Here is a 20,000-nt window from a genome sequence, read left to right as displayed (position 1 = left end):
ACAAAAATCTACTCCTGAGCTTTTAGCAGGAGTTTTGTGTTGGGTGGCACATGCCGCAAGAACTAGACTATGGCCATGAATCCTAAGCCCTACAAAAGCACCGCAGCGAGAAACACATTATTTTGGTGTATTAAGCACATTTTTCTTGATTTCTTCCACTCACTAAGCTGGAAGAGCTTGTGTTCCAGGAAAAGCAAACAGAGAAAAGCAAGTAAAGGGGCAGGAAAGAGGCCTAGGCACTTAGGGCTTTTTCCTGAGTTAAAAAACAGGAATTCTTGTGCATCCTTCCATCTTTGTGCATGATATACATATGATAACTACATCGAATGACAGCTTAACGTTTTCTGCGGGTAGCTTCCCACCCATGCTGCTGTTGTGCATCACCCCCAGCTCTCTCTGTTAAGGAAGATATATTTGTTTCACACAGCTGAAGGGGCACGAGACTGTCTGAACTTCTCACTCATCCGCAGCTACAAATCTACATTTTGCTGCTTCATAAACAGCTGCTGCAGAAATCCCAGTTAAATGAACTAGAGTAAGAAGTATTGAATGAGGGAAAAGATAAAAGGCTTTCTATAAATTTTTCATTCCTGTGTGTTTTTTTTTCAGTCTAATTATAGCTGTAAACGTATGTATGTGTGGAAAAAAATGAGTACTTTGAAATTCATAATCATCTAAACACACTGATTGTGCCTCAATAACTACACTTTCTACTATGAGCTGCCCCATTAAGCATATTCCTGCATTGGATCCATTATGGACAGTAAATTGGCAGTCATGTTGCAAACAAAATCATTCACGTGTGATCTAGCCCTCCCAAATATATGACCTTTTCCCTGAATCTTCTCATGTATTTGAGCTTTTCAATGTTTCCACCCAGAAGGTCTAAGTTCTGAGGGGTCAATAGAAGCTCATTCCTACTACAATAAAGGGTGTAACTGGAATTTCTCTCTCTAACAAGAGAAGTTCTCCCTTGACGTGAATAAGATTGCTTGGTGACGCCGCATGCAGATTTATCTCACACGCTGGTTGCCGTCATGCCGTGTTAGCATGTTAGGATTGAATTGCCTTGTACCTACTTCTCCTATTTATCCATGGATCTTTAGCTCTTTAGTCTGCATTTTTTGCTGTCTGCAGCTCACATCTGCTTCTTTCTTGTCCAGGGCTTACAATCAGAATTACCTGGAGAACGATGCCAGCTCAGGATACCGGCATTTACCCCACGATGGCCGTTCAGAAGTCCGACTCCCTACAGTGATAATTCTCTAGTGCTTTGAAGATCGGTTCACTTATCTTTAATGCCAAATTTCCTTCTTTTCATCTCCTGCAACTCAAATTTAATGACTTCACATTTACTAAAAAAACCCATCTGAATATTAACTTTCCGCCAATGTTTGCAAATATGTATCCGCAGATGACAAAAAAAGACTATTGACTATTATTGTTTTTGCATTATCACATATTGACACATACCATCAATTTATGCATGTTTTAACCATCAAACTGAAATGAAATTTTAAAAGGTTACTCATTGTATGAGCCTAAAATTTTATACACACATATATTTCCATACATATATATACACACACATACACATATTACATATATACATAAACATTTATATATATATTCTGCGGTTTCAAAACTGAATCCGTGTGCTTGGCTGGGCATTCTCTTTCAGGGCATTTTTGCTTTTGATTTCAAGCAATTGGGGCCATTTGTTTTGCCCCTTTTCTGACTAAAAGATGGCTCATGATGAGAATTAAAACTTTCCAGTCATTTCAAAGACTCTAGCATAGGAAAGCAAGTGCTTTTTATTATTCTTTCCATGTCAGATAGCCTAATTAAAAACATAGGAACAGACATAGGAACAGGCTTCCCATTTTGCAGGGTTTTTTTTCCCCTCAATCAAGGGGTAAATGTTTATGCCATGTAGGATTATCTAGAGAAAAGAAATCTGACAGTTCTTTGATCTTTCTGTTTGGTAGAGGTGGCTGAGTGCTCCAGGGCTTGTTTGGGGGATCAGCAAAGCAGAGCACCTGCTTAGGTGGATATTGGCCTGAAACTCCTTCTTGGAGTTGGATGTTTGTGAACAGAATGGTGAAGATGAGCTACTACAGCTGCAAGGTGCAGGTTATGCTTAAATATTAAATATATACATATAAATATAAACAGCTTTAACAGCTCCACTAAGGCCAGGTGATAGAAACAAAGGGATCATTCTGAATGTGACCAGATAGGCAAACAGAAATAACCCAAACATCAAAAGCACTTCTGACCTGCAAGGCACACAAGCTGCTGTATCACTGGCAGCGTGAGGGGGCCACACTGGTTACGTGCAGCTCTGCAAGCTGATCTTTGCTGCTGCAAACCCAGCAGCTGCCAAAATGCTGCACTGAGCACATTTTAGGTCCTTGCACGTTTTTATCTCAAAATTGTCAACATCTGTCTTGAAACATAAATAACAGTTGCAAAAGGAGGAGGCCAGGAGATGACTAGGAAATACGTTTATGCTGCTCTCTGTGGAGTTATATCAGCCAAGTTGCCTTTAATATTAATAGACTCTGTCTCCTGAATTCTCCTAGTAGCAGTACACTGAGTATTGCTGTTACATAACTTTTTTTTCTTTTTTTGCCAAGACATTTAATTTTTAAAAGTAGTAGTTTTGCAAGTGCAACCTAAAAAAAAAAAAAAAACACCAAAAACCAAAACTCAAAATCTAAAACATACATCAGCTACTTTAAAAAATACTTTAAAGAAGCTACTGTGATTCTCTTTGATGATAGATGTCTCTTAGACAGTGCTACTGTATGCTGGGACCAAACAACCCTGATTTATGCTACCCCTTTCGCTAGCTAATATTGCCTCTGTCTTCGCATGGTCTTTTATAGATCAGATGGCAATCTGCAGAGTAATTTTCATGGGCAGATATTCCAGTATGTTCTAAAATATTATTTCAAATCCACAAGCTCTACCTGAGCACAATTACTGGTGCTGCAAGGTCTGAAGGATCAGATTTTTGTTGCGAGGGCAGAGTTTTTGGCACAGATGAAATAGAAATGATTTCACACCCACCTAGATTTTGTTACTCAGATTACAATAGTACTTTATTACAGTCAGAGTCTCTCTAGCAAAAACCTTTTAGCAAAAAGCCCCTGCTTCCTTTTTCAGGAAATCTACTAGTACTTTTTCTCTCTAAACATGTAGTTTTTGCTGTTATCATTTGGCATGCTGCTTTTGTGCACACCCCAAATGCCATCTGTCATTGACAATGTTCTCTTAGCAGCCGCACTGATACATGAGCTGCAAAAATTAATTTGCCTCTGAAGGCATTTGGGACCATTTATGGCATTTAAGTGTCAGAAAAAATATTCTATGAGACTTAAGTGACTTTACGTTTAGTTCTGTATCATCGCTACAACAAAACAAGGTGCAGATTGCTTGGGAAGAAAGCTTCCAGTAAACTCATTTTCATAAATTAGGTGGCAGTCCATTCAGTTCAATTTATTATCAGCACCAGGTGTCAAAACCTCAGCCATGAGTCTAGCTATTTTGCAATGCTTAGCACATTTAACCAGCATCCTTAAACCAGTACTTTGCTATGGAATAAAGCCCCTTTTTTGTCCTTTCTTTACCCACACCAAGCAGAGAAAACGGCAAAACTTTTTTTTTCCCAATTCTGATCCCCTTTAACCCTTCTTTGATCATCCCTGAAGAGTGTGCGTAAGACCAAAATACAAGATATTTAGGAAAATTTCTAAAATAAAAGTGTAACACATCAGCCAGCTACTACGTTAGCTTTACTTTGGTGACACATTCATTTTAAATATATGCATCGCATATTTTATTTTTAGCTCATCAACACATGAAATTAGTAACAGGAACTTCTACAATGTAATAAGCACAAACAGTGAATTAGAACAAATAAGAATACGTTATCCAAGGAAGTTCACGTCTAGAACTCCATGCACACACAGAAGATTAAGGTAGGGGAGAAGCAGCTCTGCCTAAATTCACTTCACAGACTATGTCTTAGTTTCCTGTGACAGGTATAAAGAGCTGTACCTTTGCCAGAGTTGAGACAAAATGCACCTATCTAATGTACACACATTTTTAATGCAGAATGCAAACACACCACCATGCATCATCTGAAGTCAAAACAGCAGCTTGCAATGACCTGGTCACGTTGCATGGCTCAGAAGAACCACTCATCATGGCCAAACCCCAATTTTAGCAAGGGAAGACCCAGAGTGTAGGAGTTACTGAGTGTTTATCTCCTGACAACAGCCAACACAGGCAACATCACAACATGGAATTATCCTTGCTGTGTCAAGCAGCAAAGGAAAGACCTTGCTCTCAAGGCCTGATCTTCAAAATAGCATTAGCAAAATATTTGAGATCTTCTCAGCTTGAGCCTGAAAGGAGTTGTAACATTTTGCCCACAAACTGCGTTGCATGGGTTAAAATACATGGACCAGAAAGCTCATGTCAGTAGGCGATACAGCCAGGAAAGCCATGTTGGGCTTTAGCCTCTTGTGCTAGAAGCTTCTGTGGCTCTTCAGCCGAGGACAGCGGTTTGCAAGTGAAAACTTTCCATAAAGTCTGATTTTATCCTGACGTTTAAACACTGCGGAAAACTCCGTATCGACTGCTGATACATTATCACACAGAAGTATATTTAACTTCAAGGCAATGGTGCTAAGAGATGACATTTTTTTTTTTTTTTTTTTTTTTAAGCTTAAGGATGCATGGTCTCCAGCCACCAGCAAGATCTTCGGATGGACACATTGACCAGCAAGATCTTTGGATGGACACGTTGCTTATGAGAAACAGACTGAGCATTTCATAGACTTGTTAACTATTTATTAATTGCTAGATAGGCTATGCACATATGAATCATAATAATTATTTTGGTGTTCCTTCAACTAACCCTTCACAACATCTTTCATTTTGAAAATGGAAAAAATAAAATAAAAAGGAGGGCGATGGCTCTTCTTCACTTGTCTCACCTTAACAACAAAAGCTATTGGAAATATTCAGAGGACTGTAAATGTGCATAAGGAGCGTTTACTCCTGCTTCAGATGACCATGATTCTAGGTATGGTAACTGACGTGCAGGAACATACCAGGACTACACTGGTAGTTTCTAGTTACTACCCAGTTTGACTTGCTCCCAATTCCTTCTTGTTTCAGGCCAATGATGGGGGGCACTATGTGCCAGGGGACTGGAAGAGATCAACGCAAGCGTGCACGTCTGAAGAGCTACCAGTGAGGCCTTAAAAACTCACCTTGTTGGGACTAAACTGTGCATCCCAAATAATACGGGGAAGACAAATCCTTCCTTGCCTGCTTAGGAAGACCAAGAGAAATAGAAGAGACTCTCAGATACTCCCTTTTTTGAGGAAGATACCAGAACATGCAACATCAGACATGAACTGAACACATCCTCTCGCCATCAAACAACACCTACTAACCATGGAAACAGAGCTGACATGAAAAGTGATGAAAACCCTATGCCTAAAGCAAAAGGAATCTGTAAGAGTCAGTGCAGGATTTTATTTATTTATTTATTTCAATCCTATTTATATTGCAATACCTACCCCTATTTTTCCCCCTTTTATTTGAAGCTAAGCATTAATAGGTTTGGACAAGAAAAAAGGTTGACGGTCAGCAGCTTTCACTATAACACCTGTTTTACTAAAGAAGGATAGAAAAACATGATTGATCCCATGTGATCAAACCAAAGAGGATATTGGTTTGTCAGTCATAGGCTGGTAATCTAAGCAATATAACTGCTCAGAAAAATTTAATAACTTTCATGCTCAAATACTTCCCTGAATTAGAGATCTACCTCTAGGTTGCAGAAGGGGTAATACTCATGAATACTACATACGCTATTTGTTTAAAAGTAGTATGGGTTCACCTGCAAAATCTCTGTCAGTATTTTCTGGTCAGTAGCCAGATTTTCAGAGAAGCAGCATGATAACCAGCCCAACAGTTGCATGTCTTGGAAATCAAATAGCATCAAAAGGCATTTTGAGGCTCCCTGGTAACAATTATCTTCAGGATAATTAAATACAGCAGACTATCAACCCACCTGCAATCCGGGTCCGCAAGTGGACATTTACACAGAATTTAGGCCCTGGAACTGAAGCAGCAAGAGAAACATGCAGGTACTAGAAGGACCTAAAGTCAGGAAAGGGTAGGGTGCATATATATATATATGTATATATATAATACATATACATATTAGACAAACTGAAATGTCTTCTAGCACTTGGTTGATTTTGTATCCAGGCCTGTCTTTGAGCAGACACGAAAGCCTGAACCTAAAAAAGCAACTTGCAGTAGCTCGGGCTGCAGATCCTTCCTTCTGCACGAGCCTAATAATTACCTACCAATAGTGGCTCATTCTGCAAAGAACAACACAACAAGCACTTCACTTGCCCAGCCTTGCATGGGGATTTAAACTTGATTCTACCAAGGAACAAATACGCCCTTTATGAGGCACCTGTTCTTGCCTTGACAGGTAAAACACAAGAAGGAGCCTGCAAGCAGACCCGAAATTTCTCCTTTGCTACTTGATACAATAAAAAACTACTCAAATTATTAATCACAAAGAAAAATTAAGATGAAACTAGGCAACACCTTCCCCAGCACTTCAAAGCAACACCTGCTTAATTAAGCCCTTTTAATTTTACATGGGAAACATACCCAAAGCTATTCAATTTTTCACATTTAAAATTGTTTAAAATGTCAGAGATGGTTAAAAAGTTAATAATCCAATTTCTTTTGGCTGCAATTTTAAGCATTTTCAACTACAATAATTGTGGAACCAAATTTTGAACAACTGAAGAGTCATCACATGGGAAGACTTTTACAGGTCAATTTGACAAATTCAGATAATTATTGGGACCAACGGAGCAAAAGCATTTCTAGGGGTCTAATGAAAACTGTATTTTTAATTACAGCCTAGATATAAAACAACATTCTTAAGATCAATACTTAATCAGTATTTCAATGACAACTAAATAAAATAACTCAAGTTATTTTTTATTATTTTAACTTGAGCATTATGCTTACAATCCCCAACAAGCCAGTTAATGTATTTAATGTTTCTTTTTCTTATAGTATCTTCAGCCCCAGCTCAGACTGAGTTGTTTTCAAAAGGCAGCAGCATGAGGGAAAAGATGCCAGAGCAAAGTGGTTTTCCACATTTCTGGGTAACGGATCATTAGCATTTGTGACCCAAAATAGTACGATTTCTGCTACTTTTAACTCAGTATAAGGTGGGCTGGATGTTGAGCGTGAACTATTTCCAAGCACTAATCTGCAGTAAATGACTAGAGTGATTCTACAGGAACCCCTGCAGTAAGCTTGAAGGTTACTTGGCCCTGAAAAGGTTACGTTTTCACATTTCTATGGCTTTCATAAGGTTTTGCAGAGATTGGAAAATCCAAGAGATGCATTAACTCAGGTACCAACGTTACTGACAAGCAAAGAATTTCTTGTGAAGCTTTTTTTCCTAAACTAACTCTAACATGGATTTTAATTAAGTATTTTATTATTTTTAACCTCTTCAAATATCTATCCAATAATGGGAATTATCGTTCCAAATACTGTATTTGGTTGTTAAATTAAGAAGAGGGGATAAAGAGCCTCAGGAGAGGACTAAAATTTCTATAAAGTCACAGGCTATCAACCTGTGTAAAAGGAGAAATACTTCACCATATGAAGTTAACATTTTACAGCTACACTTAATTTCGCCCAGAATTAAAAAGGCTGTGAAGTAACAGCAGACCAGTTTAGTGTAAAGTTTTCAATAGCAAAAATTATGCTTCAAAATCACTTTCTGCTCCTGCCGAATTCAGCAAATAAACTTTCTTGTAGTAAACATGATAAGGAAAATGTGAACACTCAGTCTTTTCTCCTGAAACCTGCAGAACTTTAATGTTTTTGTATGATGCGCCATCATACAATCAAACTGGGGTTCTCTGGGTTTAGAATTTTTCTAAATTCTTACTGGCTTTAATAGAAAGTCAGTTAGCTCTGCAAGAGGCACCTCCCTCTTGCCTACTCCTTCAATGAAGAGCTCAGCCCAGGGCAGCAATATAACTTCATCAAGCAGCATTTCAAACCAATAGACCAAGTGTATTTTTACGTCACGTGAAGATTTTATAAATTCTTGTGCTATTAAGTGCCTCCTATGAGGCAAAATTTATATCAGCTTCAGGGAAAGTCCTACACAGGCAATAAAATTTCACCCATCCTTAAAGCTTTCCACAGCTTGGCTTTAAGCCACCTCACCCTGGAGACCTGTAATGCTGGCGAACACCGATTTGGATAACGCTAAGATGCACAAAATCCTCTGGATGGGTTCAAGGAGCAAAGATTTTAATTAGGTTTCACGCTGTCCTGTTGCCTAGTGAAGCTGCAGCAGACGTCATCAGGAGCAGCAAGTGCCGAGGAGGCAGTAGAGCTCTTTTAAAATTAATTAGTCAAGATTATCTCTTTTGCTTCATGTTTCGCTGCCGCCCTGAATTCCAATGAAGCCACGGGAGCACTAGGACTTATTATTCGTATCCTTTAGTTTCAAACAAGCTGGTCATACTCCCATTAAAATCAAGAGGAAATAGAGCATCATACAACTCTAGCATCTCCCTACTCCCTGTGCCCTCTACAGTCCGACCCTGGAAATTTTTACACAAGAAATTTCATAGTTTACCTTAGATATTATCACATTAGGTAGCATAAAGACCCAGCAGCTAGAGACAAAAGTAAGGAATCCAGATACATTTTGGAAGTAGCAAAGGTGGATGTTGGTAATAAGAATTTAACAAGGAGTCCTTGTCAGCCTGGGAGAACTGAGTAAAGAAATGAGAACTTCATTGAGCTTCATGAGCTTCACTGAAAAGCCTGAAGAGCACTGCTATGATTTCCTAGAACAGGAGCACATTTGGACTTTTAAAACCTAAAGCTCATTGAAACGGTTATAGCAGTTAAAGTAGGTCTTCTACCACAGACCTAGTATTATACACACTGACAACCTGGATGCATTAGGATGCTTGCCATGAGATCTCAGTGCTAATTAACAACCATTTTCCAGTGATTCAAGCATGCCTCCACCTTTTCTGTATCATTTTCAGTACAAAGCACCCTGAACAATTTCAAACAGCAAAATTATTTCTGGAAAAGGAGGCTGTATTTCACTTGAAGATGAAGTGACTTCAAGAAACAGCACCAAACTCAAAAGTTAGTTAGTAAAAGAGGATTTTTTTTTTTCCTGTATAGGACAGGTTCTATACTTAGAACAACCACAGGACAGGATTTAATTTACCTGTAGAGCACAAAGAGTGACAAACTACAACGTCTTCCAATATAGAGTAGTGGCAGTATACAGTCTCAAAGGCCTAAAATTTCATTTTGGCTTTGCTCAGGGAGGTTTCTATCACCATAATTCAAAGCAGTTCAATTGAATTCACCCTGGAGGGCATAAAATTCCCTATAGATCAGGTGGGATTTTAAACAACCACAACTTTACCTTGTATTAGTGTGGCCAAGCACAGAAAGAGTGACTAAAATTCCGTGTGAGGATGATTTACTCGACACTAAAGCTGTAACCACAATTTATACATGAATTGAGCCAAAGTATTGTTTACAAGGTAGTTATTTAAAAACATGCTTCTTAGAAGAACAAATATTATTGGGAGCTACAAGCAAATTCATTTTCTACCTCTGGTTTATTTTATATTGCCTGTACTACTATAGCTCTTTAATATAATTCACAGTTTTCCAAGTTCTGCCACAGTCTAAACAGTGACGAAATGCATAGCTTGTTATAAACCTCTCTATCAAGTTTATAAATACGTAGGATTGTTGTAAATAGAATCTGTGAAGAATGAGCATACCTTAATGTATATGTACATAATGTGGAAGTAGGCCCAGGCCACATGGGAAGAATATAGGAACATTATCAGAGAATGCAGGGATGCAACGAGAAAGGCCAAGGCCTGTTTGGAATTAGAGTTAGCAAGAGATGTCAGGGGCAACAGGAAGGGCTTCTATAAATATATCACCAGCAAGAGGAAGGCCAGGGAAAATGTTAGTCTGCTGCTGAATGGGGAGGGTGCCTTGGTGGCGGAGGATGCAGAGAAGGCAGAGTTACTAAATGCCTTCTTTGCTTCTGGCTTTACTGCTGAGGCCAGTTCCCGTGAACTACAGAGCACAGGGACAAGAGAGAGAACCCGGAGAGGGGAGGAATTGCTGCTGGTCGAGGAGGATTGGGTTAGGGATTATTTAGGCAGACTGGATGCCCATAGATCTGTGGGCCTGGATGGGATGCAGCCAAGAGTGCGGAGGGAACCAGCGGGGGTTGTTGTTCAGCCGCTCTTCATCATCTTGGAGAGGTCATGGAGGGTGGGGAAGGAGGGGAGGACTGGAAGAAACCAACATCACTCCAGTCTTTAATACTGGCAAGAGGGACGAGCTGGGAAACTATAGGCCCAATCAGCCTCACTTCCGTCCCTGGAGAGGTGATAGAGCAGCTCATCCTAGAGACCATCTCTAGGTATGTCAAGGAAAAGGTGGAGATCAGGAGTAGTCAGCATGGATTCACCAAGGGAAAGTCATGTTTGACAAACCTGGTAGCCTTCTACGATGAGGTGACTGGCTGGATGGATGATGGGAGAGCTGTGGATGTTGTCTACCTTGACTTCAGCAAGGCTTTTGACATGATTGCCCATAACATCCTCATAGGAAAGCTCCGGAAGTGCAGACTGGAGGAGCGGACAGTGAGGTTTGTTGAAGGCTAGCTGGATGGCAGAGCCCAGAGGATGGTGATAAATGGGGCTGAGTCCGGTTGCAGGCCTGTGGCCAGTGGTGTCCCACAGGGATCAGTGCTGGGTCCGGTGCTCTTCATCTTGTTCATCAATGACTTGGATGAGGGCACAGAGGACACCCTCAGCAAGTTTGCAAATGACACCAAACTGGGAGGAGTGGCCGACACTCCCGAGGGCTGCGCTGCCATTCGGAGAGACCTGGACAGGATGGAGAGTTGGGCAGAGAGGAACCTCATGAGGTTCAAAAAGGACAAGTGCAGGGTCCTGCAGGCACCAGGACAGCTTAGGGCTTGACCTGCTGGAAAGCAGCTCCACAGAAAGGGATTTGGGAGTCCTGGTTGACAACAAGTCAACCATGAGACAGCAATGTGTCCTCCTGGCCAAGGAGGCCAATGGGATCCTGGCTGCATCAGAAGGAACGCTGATCCTGGCTGCAGTAGGTTGAGGGAGGGGATCCTGCCTCTCTACTCAGCTCTGGTGAGGCCGCACCTGGAGTATTGGGTGCAGTTCCGGGCCTTCCAGTACAAGAAGGACGTGGAGCTTCTAGAGAGGGTCCAGCATAGAGCCATGAAGATGATTACCTATTCTATGAGGAAAGACTAAGCAAGTTGGGCCTGTTTAGTCTGGAGAAGAGAAGACAGAGGAGATTTGATCAACATGTTCAAGTACCTGAGGGGGGATTGTAGGGAGGATGGGACCAGGCTCTTCTCTGAGGTGGCTGGTGTCAGGACAAGGGGTAACAGGTACAAGCTGAAACACAGGAAGTTCCACCTCCATGTGAGGAAAAATTTCTTTACTGTGAGAGTGACAGAGCCCTGGAACAGGCTGCTCAGAGGTTGTGGAGTCTCCTTCTCTGGAGATCTTCCAAACCTGCCTGGATGCCACCCTGTGACATGTGCTTTAGGTGCTGGAGCAGGGGGGTTGGACTAGATGATCTCTAGAGGCCCCTTCCAACCTTAACTGTTCTGTGATATCAGTATTTGCAAAGGTAGTTTGAAGTACATCATCCAAAGATAATATGAGCAGTTTAAAAATAATTTCTTCTCTAATAAATGAGATGGAATTCAATGTTTTAAATGAGAATATGTTTTTTAACACCTGAAAGCTTTACCCGAGTCAAGCATTTATTTGTCCTAATCCAAACCAGCTGGTTTGGATGATGCAAGACCAAGCTGCAGTGCCCCCGGCACAAAGACTAAGTGCATTTCACTTCCTTTCAGTTCAGCCTATAGGAAAAGGTGCCTTTTATGAAGTTGGGGGGAAAATTCCCAACTCATTGACCTCAAGAAAATGGTATATAAATGTATGTCACCCACAACACTCCCCTTTTGATGACCTTTATATCATCACCAAGAGAAAAAAAGTGAAAAAAAACCCCACAAATGGAACAATGAAATGTATGGCTGACATGTAACCATTAAAGAATTTAATTTAGGAAATTAACTCATTATGTATGCATGTTTAGAGTTGCACCCAAAACATTCAGTTCTGAATGCCAAATAGTAAGTGTCAGGATAGATTTTTTTGGTCACTTGAGAAAACAAAACAAAAACCACACAACCTGCCCCCACAAAAAAGAAGAAGAAAAAAAAACCATAGTTAACAACCTCCTGTTTTAGCTTTACTTTCAGAGTGGCTGCGACATCTCTTGTCATAACTGATGGTAGGTAGGCAGGGTAGAAGTGAGCTCTTCATTCTGTAGTAGCTTACCTCTAAATAATGAAGACTTGCCAAGCATTTTAAGCATATTTTCTTTAGTCCACATTTTACCAATTTTTTCAGCTCCCAACTAAGCAATTCTTTCTAAACAAGTTTGGCTCATGGCATGCCAGGACTGCATCATTTTTTTAATCGCAGGCACTCTCCTATATTTCCTCTTAAAGCACATGCAGAATAAACAGTGTCCACATTTTCTCACATCCATGAGAATTCCTTGCAAGATGATAATGCAAAATAAAAAGGAAATATTTCCAAGATTTAACTAAAGAAAAAATTACTCATGTGGATTTTTCCTCTATTCACCCATGCCTGTGTGCTTGCATAAAAAAGACTAACGACAAATGAATTACTTTAATGGAGTAGTTTCAGTACTTGCATTAAACTCTTATCTTTCCTAGCTACAAACCATTGCTCTTAAACACAAGGCTGTGCCAAGGCTTGATTTTTTTTTGGGTTGTGGGTGGGAAAAAATAAAGATCCTTTATCACTTCTCATGCAATTTTGAAAACCTAGTACACTGAATTCTTCATTGCATTTTTGCTACACCTCATCTCTCTTTATTTCACATTAAATTAAGTCTCTTTTCCTTAGTCACGTCTTCCCCACTTCATCCCTTCCACAAGATTTAATCCGTTTATTCCCACATCAAATACGAAGCATTTGTACAAAGCACTAGAAGGTTCTGTAATGCCACTTAGAGCATCTAGACATTAACTCACTACCTTCCTAGAGAAGAACATTGCCCTTTATTCCTCTAGTGTGCTTATTAAAAGCTTTTTTTCTCTCTGTCTTTTAAAAAAGAGCAACACAAGTCAGGCCATTCTTTTTGAAAAAAATTCCAGGATCTTTTTTTTTAAAAAAAAAATTCTTATGTTTAAAATATAACATAAAGCTTAATAGAAATGTACCCATTTGAGACTCATATTCATGAAATAAAGCTTACGGAAACATTTTAGAATAGAATTTCCTTAGAACTTGACTCTATTAAGAATCTCAGCTCCAAGATTTTATGTCCTTCCTCATCCTCTTTCCATTTACCTTGGAAGCAGGTAGCGACAATGTAAATGAAGCTCCTCCATAGACAAAGCACTCCTTTCTGTGAAACCACAGTTCACAAGTGCAACAAGATTTCCACTTGGCCCTGGTCTTCCTCAAAAAATAATCTAGCTGTACAGGAGGCAGCCAAATGAAGCAACGGAGAGGAAAAATATGCACCAAAGGTACCTGTGAATATGTATTATGCTTGATTTGTTCACGCTTCATTATTTAATTTATGAAAAACTGGAGTAGAAAGTGTTAACAACAAAGAGAAAAATGAGAGCAGTGTCAAGATAATTAATTTTCCATTCTGTTTTCTCTTTTTACCTTCAGTCTCTAAGTGGTTTATTTTTATGTTCATGCAGTGCTCCTGAATTCATATTGGATAAAATAGGATAAAATTAAACTACTACCCCATAGCTGAGTAACTAAGTAAAATACTCATACCATGCTTTTGCCAGCTGAATACCCCCAGACAAAAATATCCTTTCATTTCTGTGTGGAGGAATCAGATAATTAATCATTGGCTATTTTTCATCCTCAGTACAGCAGCAGACATAGATATGGTGTGAATTAAAAGACTACAGTAGAAAATTAGATTTAAATCATTCTAATTTATTTTAATAGCCTACTTAGTATGTTTGCACTGAATGATTTAGCTCCACATTCTAAAATATCATGATGCCATAATGAAAATGAATGTATGCACCAGAATAACACTTATTGCTTGACACAGTAAAGCAGCAGACCTCAGAATATCTTGAAACCTTCATCATTTCACAATTCTAATACAAGGCTGTGGAAAAAAGAAATCAGACATGCTTCGGTGCTTTACGGTTAAATATTGGAGGAAAAAAATCTATTCAATATTGTTCAGAAATTAAACTTTTTCTGAAGCTGACTCCTAACACGCGGCTGACAATCAAGCATTCCTCTTACCTCGTTTTGGAGGTCACGGATCATTTTGCTCTTCCTTTCCATTTCAGTCTTCAAAAAGTTAATCTGTAAATTTAAAGAACAGTCGAGCATAAGCTTTTGAAATAGACTTATCACTTTAAGCATCAATTTCTACTTTTTTCCTCCTATAGTTTTCAAAGGCAACACGGAAGTTATTTACATCAGGCCCTAACCACAAACTAGCAATCCCATCCACACACGCTGAAGTTTTATTTATTGGTGTCCAAAGGGGTGGAATTTATTATGAAATATACATGGATTAAAGTCACCAAGTACAAAAATCAAGACCAGATGAAAAATAAGAAAATCACTATTCAGATATTCAGGTGTTTTATGTGTTCAAAAGATTTGCCAGCTAACATTAAACACTGACAAAAAGTAGTGTACTGACCTCTGTTAAAGATCATTCCTTTCCTTAGTCATTTCAAGACTATCATTATTCCTTCAAAGCATATCATTTCTAAATCTGAATATATATGAAATAATATAAAAAATATGCAACAGAAATTGCTCTTTGGGTGCTCTCTACGCAGAGCCTGTATTAGCCTGGATCTTCTGAGGACAGATATCTATGATGAACCACAACACTGTTCATTTAACTGCTAATGTAGGTTGGTTAAACCAGCAATTTATGTTAATTACTAACCACGTACACCTGGCATCTGATATCACTGCTATGGTCATCTTACCTAGCGCAAACTTAGCATTTTAGCTTTTCTGAGTAATGAAAGATACATAACAATGATGTTTCTTTTTAATATACCAGTATTAAGTAAAAAGTCAGACTTTTTTTTTGCTTTTATAGCAATAATTTAAAGCCATTCTACTTAATCTCTAACACCTGAAGAGCCACTTAGTCATAACGTATAGCTATAGAAGGCTACACAGGAGGGATTTATAGAGCTTGGTTGCAGGAGGTAATGCAGAGGTAACCTATCTGTCCATTTAAATGTATCTGTGTCTCACTAATTCTGTGCTCTCAGGCAGATGATTCTGCACTAGACCATTTGCCTGATGCTTTCAGGCAACCCCTGAGAAAAGCTGTCATGATGGACTACAATGCTGCTCCAGAAGCCAAAGCCCAATATTCCCTATTCTGCAGCAAACAACAGCAAGGCATGAACCACTTCTAAGGAGCATGAGGAGTAAGAATTCTATTTTCAGTCTCCAAATCCTGACAACGTAACATACCTGAATTTAAGTTCAGCTCTATATTAAAGGCATAGAAACTGAAAAAATTCTTTTCTACATCTTTTCCACCTTCCCACTAATTCTTTGCTCTTGTTTGACATTCAGATGTTTCCAAATGTTGCCTGCCTTTAATTAAATATCCAGCTGTAATTATAAAAACCCATAATGAAAACATGTTGGTGTTCCAAGAATGAACTTTGATATCAAGCAAGGACATTGCCTCTGTCTCCAGGAGGTAGACACTCAAAATATTCAGAGCTGCGTGTGTTTCAGAGCTCATTACGTTTATTAAAAGCAACATCTTCCGCCCAGTGGCCTTCACTCTCAGTGCTTTGTGACCTTGAAATGTTCAAATTAAATTTTTCCCCCGTTGAAATGCAGAATGCTCTAGCAGATGGCAATGATCCAATTCTAAAAGTCAGACCACAGTTAGTTATTGACTGTAGATGAAGGGTGGAAGAATACAGAAATAAAAGCTGAAGCTCGGCTGTAGGCTTCTTTGCTGGCCTCCATCTTGTTCCATCTTACTTGGAACGGAGACACAAGCAGTTAAGACAGGACAGAAATGCAGGGTGTTCACCACCATGGTTAACTATGACAGGATATGGGCGTATCTGGCAACCCTAACCTACTCAACAGTAATTTTTATGGTCTTATGTTCAAATTACCATGCACGAAATCATACTGCATAATGGAGAATTAATGGCGAATTAATGGAGAAGTAATGGTGAATTAATGGATAAGCAGATTTCAGATTTTTGTCATAGAGGCAGTCCACACTTGCCATGAAGTAGACAAAACAATGGATTAATATTTTAATAAATATTGTAATAAATATGTTGTAATAAGTTTTGTAATAAAATGAGCATCTTTCTAGCAAAAAATATTGCAGGCATGTGTTTGTGGTGACTCTTGATTCCTCTTTGATGATAGATCTCCCTAAATTAAATTTCATATATTTTATCAAGGATGTTTTATTGCTAATTAAAACAAACAAAAAAAACCTTACTGTTTTCAAAATGACCATATTGTGCTTGAAAAGTCAAGGAAAGTTTTCCTCCTCATCCTAGAGTACTTAGAAATATCCAAAGATGGTCAGAACCAGGCTTGAGCATTGGAGATTCTCCCTGATCCGTATTTAAGGGAAGAACAGACCAGAGCTGATACAGAGGCAGTTGCCTATTTTTCCCCTCTTCCTCAGGCTTCATCTCCTACTCATTCCCTCCATTTCCTAAAACTACCCTCAAGTCTTTGTTGTAGTTTCAGACTTCCAAGACATGAGATCACATCAGTGTTTTGGTCTACAACTGAAGTGTGCCTTGGAAGCAGCTCTCATTCCCACCTTCACATATTTTGTTTTTTTCAGCACAGTAGTCCCAGAGTGCACAACCTGGACTCTCCCAAATAAATGAACCAAAACACTGTCCTACAGAAGCGAAAATATTATGTAGCCAACCGAGGAAATCAGATTTATTTGATCCACTCTGTCAGTTGTTTCTGCTACTATGGGTTGGGATGCAAATCCAGTCTATGTTTTTCCCCTCAACAGGAATTTAGAAATTCATCTTTCTGGTTATAGAGGCAATAGAACTAAGAGAAATTTCAGATGCTTTAGCATCTGAAGAGAAATGAGCCATTATTTATCTTCAAAACTCATTTCTTTCTCCCTTCAACCATGCTAGTACAGATTTATCTTTACAATCCATACATGTAAATGTTTTACCTAATTCTCAGTTTTCATAATGAACTCTGAGCAGATATATTTTCTCCTTTTTCTCAACAGACTGTATTTTAATCGCAAAGTTAAATATCAGTAAGTGTTTTCAGAAATTGTTAGAATGACAGAAAACAGTAATGGGGGCAAAAAGTAAAATGCAGGCCAAGATTTGTCACAGCTTGACTGTTTTTACGTATTTCTGTTTCACTCATCCAGAATAGTCCATCTCTTTTTATACAGCAGGATTGAAGCTAGTGAGAAGCAACTCTATTAAGCTCAAGGTGACTTGCCAAAAAACTGTAACTGTATTTGTCGATATATCTGCCTCGTTGTTAACAAACTGCCTAATCCTGTTTCTGGAGGAAGTTTTTCCACATTTCATTTAGAGATATAGGATAAAATGCTAGCTTGATTGTTTGTTAATAATCATTTGTTGCCTAACACCCCGTTATAATCTACTTACGTATTTATTCTGGCACTAAATACAGATAAAAGAGTTCTGAACCAAGCAGTTCCATCAGTTTTTACTGATGGTTTAAGAGGACAACAGAAATTGGAATTATGCCCTATGGCCCATGAAAATACACATCATGAATTTAACAATTAAAATACAGTAAGCGTCGTATTATGCCTTCCTAGCAAGAGCAGAAAAAACATACTTGTATTTTTACTCCTTTTTTTTTATGCATAGGGCCTTGAAAAATGTAATCCTATTCTTGTTTACATTGATATAAATCAAGATTTACTTCATTAGGTCTTGCAGAATGAACTGTGCATAAGTTTGATTAGAAACAAGACTTACAGTTCATTAAATCAGAATTAAGTTCAAGCTCCCAGCCTCGAACAAGGCTTGTCCCAAACTACCTAGACTTTCTTCCATAATATTCATTTTGCTTTCAGAAATATGCAAAACACATGGAGAAAACAGGTGTAAAGTAATACTGTGTGACAGCAATATTTATTTCCATTTCCATCGCAGCTTTCATCCAAGGCTCCTGAAGCATTTCTTGAATATTCATTCAGTCTCCCTGTACTGCTAAGTTTTATTATGTACATTTTACCCTGAGGCAATAATAAAAAAAAAGTCACAAACCAAGGACTCGGTTCAGCTTTCCTTCAAATCAGTGGCAAATTTATTACTCTATTATTGGCGATTTTTAAAATAGAGCTGAAGATTTTTTTTTCTCTAACCAGCTGACAACACTTCCAGTCAAATTCTGTTCTCAACTCAAATGGATTTTTTTTTTCTGTTATTTGCACCGCATATTTTTGCCTTATAGTTAAGAGTAGATTTTGTTTAACTTCTGAAGAGCAAATTTTGCATTTTGTTACTGTCCAAGTTGAGATCACATGGAAAGTGCTGCTGTAGAAGCTAAAAAATACAGAGCATTGTACCCAACATAACAGAGTCAATTGCCCATTCAGAGAATATGGAATCACAGAATTCACTGCATCTCAGGTGCTGTCAGTCCATAGCTGAGAAGTCCTCAAGAAGCTAACAGGGACATTAAATAAATATATTTTTCACCTTCAGTTTGCAGGACTGCTTTTTGCTGTGCTTTCAAAGCTGTTCTGAATTTATCAATGCACCTCCTAAAAGATAATAATTTCCAGTACTTAGCAGGGAAGACTAGGCTCTTATTTATTTATTTATTTATTTATTTTTCTAGGACATGATTATTTGCTCAGTGCAAAACCATCTTGAAAAAAGGCGTTTTTCCAAGCTATACAATGGCCTGAATATCCAGAAAATCTACAAAATATTTTAAACTTGTGGGTAAATAAATCATCTAGTTTACTACTAAAAGAAGTATTTTTTTTTCTAGAAAAAATAAAAAGTTCTAACAGTCCAGCAAGCATATACACTTATATATAGACCTGAAGGCACTGGTGATACCTTCTAGCCATCCGCCTGATCTAGGTGACTCAAACACTAAGAATCCAAGGTTTGACACTTTAATAACCTGACATTAAATTTGGACTTATCAGGACAACAGCACAGTTCAACTGCTCGACTGAACACGAGAGCTCTGTTCTTACCCAACACATTGAAGTAGGTCCATTAACTTCAGCGGGAATATCTTTATTTCCTAAACTAATAATTGAGTTAATAATAAACTCATGTAATTTCCACTATTTATGCCACACATCATTATAGCAGTACAGAAAAAATCCAATTAACTTTGGAATTTATCCAGAAACAGAACTTCTTTAAAGCGTGAAACTCTAATGCAACTCAATACCTTCCTATATAAGTAGTCAGATCTAGCGCAGTCAAAATTGGACTCAGATATCTGTTTCTTTTCTTGCTGAAAATCATCAGTGATTTCAAAAAGAGCCAGTGGAGGTACGACAGCATGTGCTGGTGTGGACAAGACTACAATCTCCAGGAGTGCCCGTACTCAAATCCCACAGAAATGAGTGATGATGAGTACCCAAACTTTCCTATGAAGCTTGAAGAAAACCCATGCATACATGAAATCAAAGTTCTTTTCCCCTATATCCCCCATACAAACCTGTTTGAGATAATGGAAAATTCT

General features: G+C 38.6%; 1 protein-coding gene across 1 annotated transcript in view; it reads right to left on the bottom strand.

Moving 5' to 3' along the window:
- LUZP2 (leucine zipper protein 2) overlaps positions 1-20,000 on the bottom strand; it is a 118,869-nt gene that overhangs the window by 40,348 nt on the left and 58,521 nt on the right. Inside the window, exon 5 of the mRNA XM_088533849.1 lies at positions 14,535-14,597. Coding sequence (XP_088389975.1) covers positions 14,535-14,597 — 63 coding nt within the window. The remainder of the gene's footprint in view (positions 1-14,534; positions 14,598-20,000) is intronic.

Source organism: Tinamus guttatus, unplaced genomic scaffold (genome assembly GCF_059628265.1).
Source record: "Tinamus guttatus ecotype Peru unplaced genomic scaffold, ASM5962826v1 Tinamus_guttatus_pri_ptg000524l, whole genome shotgun sequence".
NCBI classification, from domain to species: Eukaryota; Metazoa; Chordata; class Aves; order Tinamiformes; family Tinamidae; genus Tinamus; species Tinamus guttatus.
Note: the sequence above shows the minus strand (reverse complement) of the source record. Positions and strands in the feature narration are given on the sequence as shown.